Raw genomic sequence first — 12,810 nt, 5'->3', positions numbered from 1 at the left:
ATAGCGAATTGAAATTGAAGAGACATCGTTTTCTTCTGTCTTTTCGAATTATATACTTTTTTTTTTTTTTTTACACAATTGTCGGGAGTTTACAAAAATTGATAATATAAAAATGGTGAGAAAAATTCCGAAGCGTGCTTGCGTGCAAGAAAAAAAAAGAGGTACAACTGTTTGCCCGCGATGGAAAGAAGCCTGGAACCAAACAGCCTTCCAAGTCTCTTCGGTTGTTCGCGCCGTTACGCGGAAATTCCATTCAAGCGGTGCTGCACCGGAAGTGACGTAGCTTCAGTGGAATGACTAGGAGAACGTACGTAGCTTGCTGTTTCCTCTACCGAGCGCTCTGGCTCTGGCGGTTCGGTCTCTAGGCCTCGCCCCCTTTTCCGTGCAATCAATGTGCCTGCAGAGCCACAGATAGCAGCACCGGCCCTGCCCACATGTGCAAACATGGCTTCTCGCAAGCCTGGTCTCTGAGGTTTTATTATCGTTTTTGCTAAATATTTTATCGGTTATTTTTCTAAAAATCGGTTATTCGAATAACGTTATTTCGACGTCGTTTATTACCGTTCGTAACGAGGAGTGGAAGTTTTTTCTAATACGCACGTTTGTATGTAGAAAAAAGGTTGAAATACTGCTGGAACTTGCAACCACCACCAACACCAACACCACCACCACTACTATCGCCAACCAACATCAGCGAGAGATATCCCTTGGCTCACTTTTACTCAACTTTCCCAAGTCGTTTCTAGCCTTCTCGATCAATTTTCAGTGTGATATTTATTTTTAAATATGGTTTACTTCGCGTCATAGAGTTAGGCGAGTATTCAACGGCTGTTACACCTTCGTCGCAAAATGACATAACCAATATTTCGAGTCAAGTGCTAATTATGGCAAATGCTACAGACTCGAACATGCTGCCCGCATACGCTTATGTGGGGGCCTATACTATAGGTCAGTTACAACCTGTTTATAAGTTTTTTATTTTTTTTTTCTAATTGTTTCTTATCATCATTGATTTTATCATCGTCATCGTTGTATTTGTGAATTTTTTTAATAATTAAATTTTCGACGTGGCCACCATCCTCCGACTTCCTGTCTTCTTGTTTTGCATTTCACCTAATGAAATTTCTCAAGAGTATTCTAAACCGTGTAATAACAAATTAAATTGTAACTAATTCTTTTTTTTTTTTGCATCTATTTTTTACAGGATCAGACGTTAACTTTCATGTACCTGGGCAGAACTACGGAGGTCAACCTGGCGGCCAGGTCGGTGGGGGTGGAGGTAGCGTAGGAGTACCCGGGGGTAGAGGGCCCCCGCCGATAGCGGGAATACAAAGTATTGGTCAATCTGCTCCCGGTATACCGCAGGGGAATCAAACAGGGGTGCAACAACCTCCGCCTCAATCGCAGACACCTGGGGTACAGTCGCAGCAGTCTCAGGGACCACCTCAGACTACTACGCCTCCTGGTCATACTCAATCGCCTCAGGAAATGGGGAAACAACCTCATCTGCAGGCCCAATCATTATCCCTGCAACCCAACATGTACCCTACCAGTCAACCGAGACCAGCGTCCCAGGTAAATTTTTTTCATTCTAAAGTTGATACGTCTTGTTTGAACTGACGCTTGTGCGTGTCGTGTAACGTCAAGCAAATTTTGAATTATCCGACCGTATATTACTCAATTGAGAATCTATCAAACGAACGAAGAATTTTGTACTCTCAATTTATATGGAATTTGATTGGTTTTTATTGTAAATGGTAACCGTCTTTTGGTGCACAGCAATAAAGTGACCCAGAATTTTTAAAGGAGAAAATTAGTGCAGTTTTCATCGTCATTCAAATAATTTTATGAATATGTTTTTTCAATTCCATTTACCTTACAGTCGCACCACAAAAATTCTATGGGGGTAAAAGAGAGTAACTTTCATCTATTTTATTTCTTTTTGTGACAATTTAGCAGCACATGCTCTTATATTCCCAAATCTGCCATCATTTTCATTGTAAATTGTGTACATTAGAGTTGCTTGCTCAGCAACTATTTTGAACACTTTTAAAGAAAGCCCGCTAGTCTCTTCAATTATATAAAATCTTACTTTTTGTGTGGAATTTCCCCTCGATAGAAAGTTGGTCTACGTGGCAATTATCTTGACATGAAAACTAGAGAATATTCAACTTTGAAGAATCTTGATTGTTCATATTCCGTATTATTCTATAATGGATACTTTGAATTAAAATGAAATAATATAATTTACTTCAACCTGTTGGAAAAACGGAATTTTTCACCAAACTAACATCCTTGAAGTTCCGTTTTTTTCTAAATTGATCTCCAGCGTAATTGAAGTTAGCGCTGACGACGGTGATTATGAATTGAAGACTACAACTATGTAGAAATCGACAAAGTGACAAAATCGGTAACTCGTCGTTAAAAGTGTAACTTGAAAAGAACGTTTTCAGTAACCATGTAAGACATGAGATATGGTGAACATGGTTGATAAGAGGAAGTTATCAAATCAATGAACAATGTAATAAGAAATTTTGTTACAGGTTTATTATCCATCTGCAATGAGGCCGCAGACGGCAAGGGGTAATCACAGGGGGGGTCAGGGGGGTGGTGGTGCTCAAGTTGTGAGCATACCATCAGTGGGCGGGGGTGGAGGCCAGCAAACGGCCATGTTTCCGCACCCTGCCAGTTTGCCGATGGCACCCGGCACCTTGTATATGTCGAGCCAAGTGCCTTTGCATCCTTCGCACAGTGGCACGCACCAACCACCTGTTTATCCGATGAACACTCAGATGCAGCCCATTCAGGTAGTAGTTAAGTACCATTGATTTCATACTTATTACAATATCTTCCCCCTTCGTCACCTTGTTAACGTGTCTTTCATCTCTCCTTGGTAATGTTTAACACTATATTTGAATACATGTATTACTTCACTGATTATTACATTGATTTGAAAAAATGTCTTACACTTGGGAGCTTTGCAGAAATTACGAATCAAGTTTGATACAATAAATTTTATTTACTCACACTGTTTCATCCAGTGAATGCTGTACTGTGTTGATCACTAATGATTTGAGAGTGAAGTTAGACACTTACAAACCCCAGTATTCTGTTCGCAGCAAGAGTAGGCAAAGTAGCATGTGCAGGTAGCTCATTTCACTATGAAGTCATGCATCACCTAAATGAAGCTAGATGTAGAAGTTCGGAGAAATAGATAGTTTGCGATTACTTTTTCTTTTTCTTTTTTTTTTAATTCTTACTTCTTTTTTGTATGTTATACGTATTAGCAATGAGGCGCTAGTGTATATTCCAGCCCAGTGCTATGCGTTTACAATCACCTTATTTAATTATAACCTTTTTCTACTTCCTTCATTACATTATATAAATTTTCATACGTCTTACCAAATTTTTACATAATTGAAGCTTTCTCTTGAACAAAAAGCTTTTGACGATTACTGCGGCTAAACAATTTTAAAACGTATCACACCGTGTACCAGTTAGCCGCGAATGGGATTCGTAAGCTTAATCTATTGTGCATTAAATCCAGAGACTTCTATTCTTCATTGGTTTCAAAAATATACAACTTGTTACGTGAGAAATTTCTTCACTTATCTAACAAAGTCATCATCAACACTTATTTATTTTTCTGTTATCACTTCGTCTCTGCTGGTAAATAGAATGACTCATTCAAAATAAGTTAGTAATATGCAAGTCCCATTAGAACGAAACTCCAGTTCATATCCAAAGATGTACATTTTTATACTATGAACCACATTGTACTATATATATCAGATATTAAATATCTGAGACAAGTAGTAATAAAGCTCAAGAACTTTCTTGCTAGTTCTTTCTTAGCTATCATTTATAATATTTTAATTCTCATTTCTCTTCTCAGAATTCGATTAATTTTTTGAATTTTCTCTTCCATCCCTTGAGAATAAAAATATATGCATTTTCATTGAGAAGCTTACAATATATTTATTCGTAATTCAACAGTATTTTCCTGCGGTATTTTATAAACAGTGTAATCAATTCTAAGAACGAAAGAACCATATCTTTTTTATTACCAATTGTCAGCTTCTTAGGCCAAACTCTGTAAATTATCAGTAACAACTCTCCAAGCCGTGAAATAAAAATGTGACAAATATCTTTTTATTTTATTCTAGTTTCCTGGGCCACCACAGAGACCTCAGGGCCACCAAAGTCAACAGTTTTTCCCGACTTATCAACCCACCATCATACAGTCGAACCTCTATGGATTTAGTTCGGCAACTCCACACCATACATGTAAATGCAGTTTCAATATCTAATTAATGTTAATTAGCATAGCTTTTAAGGTTCTCCGGCAGTGAAACCTGCAATTTCTCTCAAGTTACACCATGCAAAGCAAAAACGAGATATTCTCAGCTCTCGGAAATTTCCTTTCTCCTGTCTGTAACAAGTTTGAAACTTTGAAATTTCTTATTTGCAATGATAACTAACAACGTAATATGTACTTGTTGTTTTAATATAACGTATGTAGAAATCCATATTTTTTGTTGAAATTTCAGATTACTACCAACAACAAGGGCCTCAGGTGAATTTGAGCAGACCAACGGCAGGGTCGATAAGCGGAGGAGCTCCGCACGTTGGAAGTCCTCTACCTGGCGGCCAAGGAGCTAGCATTGTTCAACAGGGTAGCATTCAGCAACCTTCTCAGCAACCTCAGCAAATGCCGGCGATGGCCCTACCATTAGTTCAAACAGGCAAGTATTGTTTGTTTATTGTGTCTATTCAGTTTTGATAGTATGATCGTTTATAGCGTAAGGCAACACACAGTCATTTACTTCTCAGTGCAATCAAGTTACCTTCTTCAAAATGCTGTTGAAGTTAGAATACACGGTTTAGCTTTGCATTTTCCGTTAACATAGGATAAAAAAGTTTTTCGACCTATTCCCATAGTATTATAAACGTGGTTTTTTAATGCTCTTTGTAAAATAACTGACGGTATAAGTTTGAAAAATGTATCTAGAAGAAATTAATTTTGTTGTGAGTGACCTTCTATTGCATAATCGGGTTCTATGAAAATTTGTATTTACTTTTCTGAATAGTTTTCAAAGATTCATCATAACTTTTGTAATTTTATTTTTTCTTGTGCAGGTGTACGCGAAAATTTTCTTCACTTATAGAAATATTGCCTGGTAAAATGTGTAACCTTTTGTAAAACGGAAAAAAAGATAAAAGTACAATTTCATCTTTAAAGTATGGGAATTGTTGATATATCGTTATAGAACAGTTTAGCGTATAAAGACGTGTAACTGTCTCCCTGGTTAAGTATTCTCTGTAACTAGAAAAAAGAACAAAAAGTGGGGAAAAAAGAAAAATTAAAATTCACACATTTATTAAGCTCATATGAAAATCGTACTCATTATTTATATTTGTCACTTGTTAAGAAAAAGATTGTGTAATGTCAAGGCATGTGTAATACCGCAACAGATAATTATCTGAAGATACTTTATAAAGTACTTGATAAAGAAACTAGCATTGTCAGTGGTTTAGCGCGATAAAGTAAAGCAGTTGCTGTACTGTTGAGTAACTGAATCACACGTCAGTTCGGAATTTCATTTGGATTTTTGTTCATCTTTTCTTCTCAACAACGGTAGATGGGTCGATTAGCTTTTAGACCAATTAGTGAAAAATTCGAGGAGTCTTGCTGTTTCGAGAATTTCCAAAGTTCACTGTAAAATTGACCGTTATAATCCCTTACAGCTGATCTCATGCACTGAACGGATTAGTAGAGCGTAAATCTAATTACTTATGTGTAAATTATGTCCATAAACCTTTAAATAGTTCTCTGAAACATATTACATTATACAAAGGGGCCTAACCATTCCTGGAAGGTACTGCACTTTTTGAAAAATATCGAAACTTTGGCAACAGGTATTATGCCTTGGAGCACACCAGCGTACTGCAGCCATAAAATCCTTTACTATATTATTAACGGTATTTTCAAATCGAGACCAGTTCGAACTTGGGCAGTGAATGAGTAAGTTATTAAAGAGGTTCATGATTGAATATATTCGGCCGATTTGATAATGTACGTTGTTGATAAAGTTTATAAGTTACACTTTGGTAAGTGACACACTTCACCATATTTTTATTCGTTATTCATATTATTTGGTAATCAGACGATGTTGAGACGATTTTATAACTTGACTTTTTTTTTTCCATCCTCACTTTGTTTTTTTTTTTTTCTTTGTTCCTGTTAAATTTACATGAAACAATCCAATTTGTGTCTTGTGATTGATGCTGAAAATTTTTTGGTATTATAAATATCGTAATAAGATCTGAATTCTCCGTTATTTATTTGTCTATGTTTCATTTGTTTTTGAAGATGTGTACCAAGGCGACAATGGCGGTATACAAAATCCTGGGATAAGTGCTGCAAACCGAAAAAAACCGAGAAGAACGAAAGCTATTACGGATATCGTAGATCCAAAAACAGGAAAAAATATAAGTGAACAAATTTACGATGACGATGTTGCAACTCAAAGTGGAGATTCCAGTAATCGAACGACTCCTCAACCACAAGTGCGTTTTGTTGTAACAATTAACACCGGCAATCGTCCCAATGAACATACCTCTGAAATGAAAGATATTTGTTTGACGCCAAGTTGTTTGTTTAATGAGGTCTTGAAATTTTCTTGATAATATAGCAAGGGATTTATTTTCCCTGCCTCTTAGAATCAAGTTATTCTTATCAGTTCTCAAGTCACGATATCAGTAGCTAAGTTTCATTGTATTGCAAGATACGGAAATACTTTCCTAAACGATAACTATCTATCAATCTATGACGTGAATGGAATGTTGTTTATCAAGAGAAAGTGAAGTTCAGTCTTTTCTTTTACTGTGATCGTTTCAAATCGCGTCGGCCAAATTACTGTGTAGCAAAGTTCATTTGGGCAATTACCAAACTTTATATTTGTACCCAAAAGTTATAAACATATTTTAAATCTTTACTATCGCATGAGAGGTCAATAGGTAACTGCATTAGAAAATATTCCAATCTAAAATAGAAATGTCATTAGAGTTGGATGATTATATTATTTTTTCAAACCTGACGTGGAAAACCCTGTGATAATTTTATCTATTTTTTTGTGAACTTAAAGATAAAAATAGTACAAATTTGTGCCACGTAATGTTATTTAAATATGCATTCTCCAATACCAATAAATTAACCAGTTGTTTAATCGAAGCTATGAAAGTTTGGCTGATTTAAAATTTTATCAAACATTGAAAATCGATAGTGGAGATGATAGTTATGTGATAGCTTGTTTGAGTACAAATATTGAAAACTTTAAATATTTATTTCGTTTCTCTCATACCTTTAACTTGTATTTGTATCACTATAATTTGGAGTATGAAGCAAGTTTTTAGTTATTAAAAATATAGGTTCAGTTCTACAAGGCTTATCATCGTCTATCACGTAGATTTGGTGATTGTTGCAGACGTGTGGTATGGAGTTGATTGCTGACTTTGCGGCCCGTGTTGCAAAAGCCGCGAATGATGAATCAGATTCCAGCTCACCAGCCCCATCTAGCGCGTCGGAAACCGCAACCTCGCAAAATACTTCCCCAACATTAACTAACCTCATACAACCAAATCCAGAGATCGATAATAATAGTCGATGTAATACTGGTCCCCCAAATCCAACGCAAAGTATACCCAACGTCCCAAACCCTAGTAGTCAATCGTTAGTTTCTTCTAATACCACGGTTCAGGTAGATTTGTGTCCGGTCAAACCAAAGGAACATAAACCGTTGCAACTACCTGTCAGAGAGTTTCAGCCGAGACACGAAATAAAAATCCTGCCCGACGAACCTAAAACTATCCCAGTTGTGATCAACCAAGAAATTATTTCTTCACAGTTACCCATACCAGTTCCAATCCCCGAACCAGAGCAACCTGTCGCCTTTGTTCCACCCCTGAGTATCCCTGAAGTTTCAAATATCTCTGTGACGGTCCAGAGCTCAAGTGTAACAACTAATGAAGCAGTCAATAACATTGGAACTGCACCAAATTCCAATTGTGTATCTTCAAAGGAAGAATTCCCAACACTAGATCCCAAGATTTCTACAAACTCTCTGTCGCGTCGCAAATCCCACAATCAAGGACAGAGTCAAACCGTCGCTCATCCTATTCCCGAAGCTTCTCCAGTGCCAAAGGAACAGAAGGACCGGAAATCGAGTGAGAGAAACCTCAACTCTAGGGGGACGACGCCGCCTCCTCTACAGAATCAATCCGATCATCACCATACAAAACCAAATGGCGACACGATCAGCGAGAAGCTTGAAAAACATGATCCCGAACCAATCTCCAAAACTGATCAGCAGCAACAGCAGACACGGTTTGTGGATGGTGAGTTTGAATCAACTGTTACTTTCTATTATTATTTATGTTCTTTTCCTCTTTTCAACGCTTATTCGAAATAATGTGCGATTAGGTAGATCCAATAATACATTTATTTCCTCTAAATCAACTTTAGGAAATCGAGAATTATCATTATTGTTGTTCCAAGTTTTTTGGAAAACATAATTCCTTTGGTCAAAATAACGAAAGTTTGTTCATATCAGTGACTGGTGATTGCAATGTAGGTATCACAATTTAAGCATATTTTTGAACGAAATTGTTTACATCTCACAAGTCGTGATCGTATGTCCGATTTCAAGTTTTTATTGGAAAATCTTAATTCCTATTCAACTATCGTCAATCGGTGTGGTAAGGAATGGTAAGGAAAAAAAGATTTCCAGAAAATCTGTTTTTTTTTTTTTAGTTTTTGTTGTTCATCGTTTGCCACCGCGAATTTGTTTTATGTAAACCATACTCTGAATGACGACACGTACTTAATCAATTCCGTTATAGTAACGTTATTTCTTGTCCTTTTCTAGAGGATGATTCACAATCGGTATTAAGTGTCGGACAAATAACGATTTTTCAACTATACAGACAAAAATAAACCGTCGCTTTATCTTTGTTTATTTTCTCTTGCGAAATTGCGTTCTGCTGTTCTGAAGGCAAAATTACGATGCTGATATCCTGAGGCAGTTTGAACAAGCTGGTAAAGTCAGGATAAACGTTTATCCGTTTTTTATCTGTGGAAGCGTTTTCAAGAAAATTGCAAAAAAAATATAAAAAATCAAACGATGAAAATATTACCTTTAATTTGTCTCATAGAGGCGATGGGAAATGAAAATTTGAAGAATAAAAGTGGACTATTATAACCGATGAGTCGAATTGTATAAAATTACGTGGAAAATTGAATGCAATCGGCATCGAGAGTTTGATGTTACGGTTTAATTTTAAACTCTCGAATGAGCAAATCATTTGTTATCGATTGATAGTACTGCTTACTGAAGAGTTATTTTACGGTTAGCATAAACGTTATCCGTATGAAATTTTTCGTTCCCAATTTACGTTTGATAATAAATACTGATGAAATCCCCTTCCCGTTTGGTGGTCAAAGGGTCAAAGAGATGCGCGTCTCCGGCCTCTGCGTCTTCGCGTATACGAAGAGATATACGCGCGTGTACATTGATACATATACATATGTATAAACGAAGAAAAAAGATACAGGCATCGCGTATGTTATTCACTATAGGTATATTGTCCTTTGTGCTATGTACGGCACCGGAGTTGTTTACTTTTTGTTCGCGAATGCGTCGCCAAGGGTAGTTAGTTCGTCGCCACGAAAGGCACGCGAAACAGCTGCGCGCAACGTTTTTAACACCGAATTAAATTTATTGTCATAATATAATTATTTATCATAATTTCGTATTTAATTAAATATAAACTGAAGGCTTCTTTTATTTTTTTTTTCTATTTTTTTTTTATTTTTAGTTATTTAATTTTCATTTTTTTTTTTTTTTTTTTATTGTTTCCTCCTTCTGAGCAACTCGGTGTAAATAATATATACAAAACTTGAATCCCTGAGTAAGAATTAATAATATCGTTAACTCGTTTTGCCTCATTTTGCCATTTTAATTTTATGTATTTATAATAATATAATTCGTTGTCTATTCCGCGTAAAAGGAGTTTGTCGTCGTCGGTTGCATGATAAAATTAGAAACTAAATTTCAAAATTCGTAAACCTACCTTAAACGTTTACAATTGCGTGAGTAACATTGTCTAGTCTGAAATAAATCGTGATATTTTATACCGAATAGTATCTAAAATCAATGAAGTTTAAAAAATGTAACATATAGATTAGATTATTGCATAATATTTTACGTGTAAGTCGAGTTTATGTATACAAATTTTACTTGTTTATTAATGTTATACCGATTCTCTTCGTGTTTATTTCGGTCTCCTTTTAAATTCAATCGTTTTGGAGTATTCTACGATTTTGTAAGTCGTCATTCCGGGGGAAAAACAAAGGTTTTGGCATAAATTTAAAACTAGAAGAATGAAACTAACAAATTTCTACAAGTGTTTAATAACGTGATCTTTATATATTAATAATATATTTCGCTTGAAAGAAACAGTGAAAATTCGAGAAAAATGGGGAAAAAGAAGGGTGAGTATGTGCGATCTGAGAATTTTGAAACTAGATAGCTGCCGTAACGTATTTTTATTATTTTTTCATTTTTCCATTTCGGACCAAGAACAAATAAAAATTTCACATATTTTGCCTTCGTGATTCATAATTATATATATATATATACACATATATACATATAAATTTTTTCTGCACCGAATTTCCTAGCATTATTTACGTAGGGCGCCTTTCATCATTTCTCCACAAAGTTAACAATCGTATTCGTGTTTTAAACCATCTAATTCAAAAAATGGAATTAAAAAAAAGTAAAACGGTCGGCAAATTAATTGCGTGGCTTTCAAATCTCGAATAGAGACATTTTCTGCGTGTAACGTATCGTCGTCTCGCTGAGCACGTGTCGAGCATATAACCGTAAAAAAGAAGAGAAAGGAGAAAGAGGAAGAAGAAGCAGAAGAAATGAACGGGCGATAGGAAAATGGCTGAACTAAGAATATCCGGAATACTCGTGTATTTTGCGATCGTATTGTCATTGTTATTACTGTTGTTGTTGTTGTTGTTATTATTATTATGCGATACATTATAACGCTGTGAAAAAGAAAAAATGCGATAAACAAAATGGGGGAGCAAAGTAAGAGGGGACTAAAAAAAAAAAAAACAAAAAAAAACAACAGAAGGAAAGACAATCCGTATTTATCCCGTGAGCAGCCGCGTGTTACGGCTTTAATCTCATGTTTGCGCAAATGAAAGTTATACATTCCTGCCTGATTCCGAAGCATATCGGCGAGGCCTTCGTGAATTGTCGCCGGCCGGCCGGCCGGTCGGTCGGTAACATTTATACATACATAGAAACGCAGGGTGTCGGGTAAACGACGCGACATGGCGCAGCAATCGGCTGGCGGGGTGCGGAGGGGGGAGAGTTAGACGATAGACGTGACGTCAATATACCGAAAAGACACGAAAAGAGCCGAAGTAGACGGTTGGGAGATGTCGAGAAATTTCGAGCCGGGAATTCCAAGTGCCTTGTAACGGCCGGCACGTGCTGTGTGTGGTACCCGGTACCTCTCTAAGTTTCAAACCTCCTGCAACCCCCTTTTTCTTCCAACAAATTTTTACACATCCCCTTTTGTAACGTCCCAAGTTCCAATACAAAATCCCTTGAAATACAACAAATTACGCTTATTTTATCACACCTAGTTTTTAAACGAAAAGTAATCACAATCATACTCCTTTTAGCCTCTTATACACCCAAGTTGAAACCATCCTTTTACACCAATTTCCTACGTTCAAGTCGGAGAAAAGTAATATCTTTTTGTTTTTTTGGAAATTGCTGTGGTTTTTTTTTCCATTTCTTTGTTTCTTGTCGTAATTTTTACACTTTGTGTGCGTGTTTTGCTTACATTGTTGTTTTAGTTCTGTTTTTACAAGTGTGATTTACCTATTTATTATTAAATTATACACGTATTTACACTTATCCACATATACTCGAGGTTTTTATATTATACCTATAATCGTATATTAGAACGACGACGCAGTGTTCAGTGGTTTAATTTGTCGAAAGAATTTCACGATAAAATATTGTCGTCGCACGGTTTCGGAAATTTTTTTTTTTTTTTTCCCCCATCATATTTATTTCTCTTCCTACCGAAATAATTATTCTTCCCCGACGTACGAGAAGTGTGCGTAAATTTGATAAAACGTGTTACACAAGCAGTCAACGAGGCCCAAGGATATCTTCGCATAAACATGTATGTATTCAATTGTAATCCGTTCCAACGTTCTGGTAATCATATCTATTTCATCCCATGAATATAACGCGTTAAGCCGGTACAGTTCAAAGTAGAAGCGGCAAACGTTTACACGCCCAAAGTATCTTCGTCCATCCATCGAATCGTTGCTCCGAAATCAGTGAATCGTTCCCGATGCTTGCCTGCCCGCCTGTCTCTGTTTCATAACGCAAAGCTTTCGTTGTTTGATATTGATTTCTCTAAAACAATGCAAATCCCGTAAAGTCAAAGTAACGTTCGATTCTTCGTGTCGTTCGCCCTTTAAGAACCGGAAAAAGGGGATGCCACGTTTTCACCACGTGGGTGGGGTGCAAAGACTCGTTTCCACACGCTATTTCCCGCTGTTGCAACATTTCAATCGGCACAGTTAATCGCGTGAATGATTTTTCACAAAAGTCCGCTTCGCTTTTGTTATTTTTTTTCTTTGTCCTTTCATCTTTACCTTCTAACTAAATTGGCGAAACTTAACGATGTTGCGATTTTCGGAGCATA

At 36.4% G+C, this 12,810-nt stretch overlaps 1 protein-coding gene across 7 annotated transcripts in view; it reads left to right on the top strand.

Annotated features, from left to right (window-relative positions):
* LOC107228247 (eukaryotic translation initiation factor 4 gamma 1) overlaps positions 1 to 12,810 on the top strand; it is a 66,121-nt gene that overhangs the window by 34,527 nt on the left and 18,784 nt on the right. For 4 of the 7 annotated variants that reach the window (XM_046738405.1, XM_046738406.1, XM_046738404.1 and 1 more), the window contains 6 exons: positions 1,205 to 1,575; positions 2,544 to 2,813; positions 4,167 to 4,287; positions 4,551 to 4,745; positions 6,374 to 6,570; positions 7,488 to 8,397. In XM_046738405.1, the coding sequence (XP_046594361.1) occupies positions 1,205 to 1,575; positions 2,544 to 2,813; positions 4,167 to 4,287; positions 4,551 to 4,745; positions 6,374 to 6,570; positions 7,488 to 8,397 (2,064 nt within the window). Of the gene's footprint in view, positions 1 to 483; positions 949 to 1,204; positions 1,576 to 2,543; positions 2,814 to 4,166; positions 4,288 to 4,550; positions 4,746 to 6,373; positions 6,571 to 7,487; positions 8,398 to 12,810 lie in introns of those variants that run through there. The other 3 variants (XM_015653650.2, XM_046738403.1, XM_046738407.1) reach the window with 3 other exon arrangements.

This window comes from Neodiprion lecontei, chromosome 4 (assembly GCF_021901455.1).
Source record: "Neodiprion lecontei isolate iyNeoLeco1 chromosome 4, iyNeoLeco1.1, whole genome shotgun sequence".
In the NCBI taxonomy this organism is placed as follows: domain Eukaryota; kingdom Metazoa; phylum Arthropoda; class Insecta; order Hymenoptera; family Diprionidae; genus Neodiprion; species Neodiprion lecontei.
Note: the sequence above shows the minus strand (reverse complement) of the source record. Positions and strands in the feature narration are given on the sequence as shown.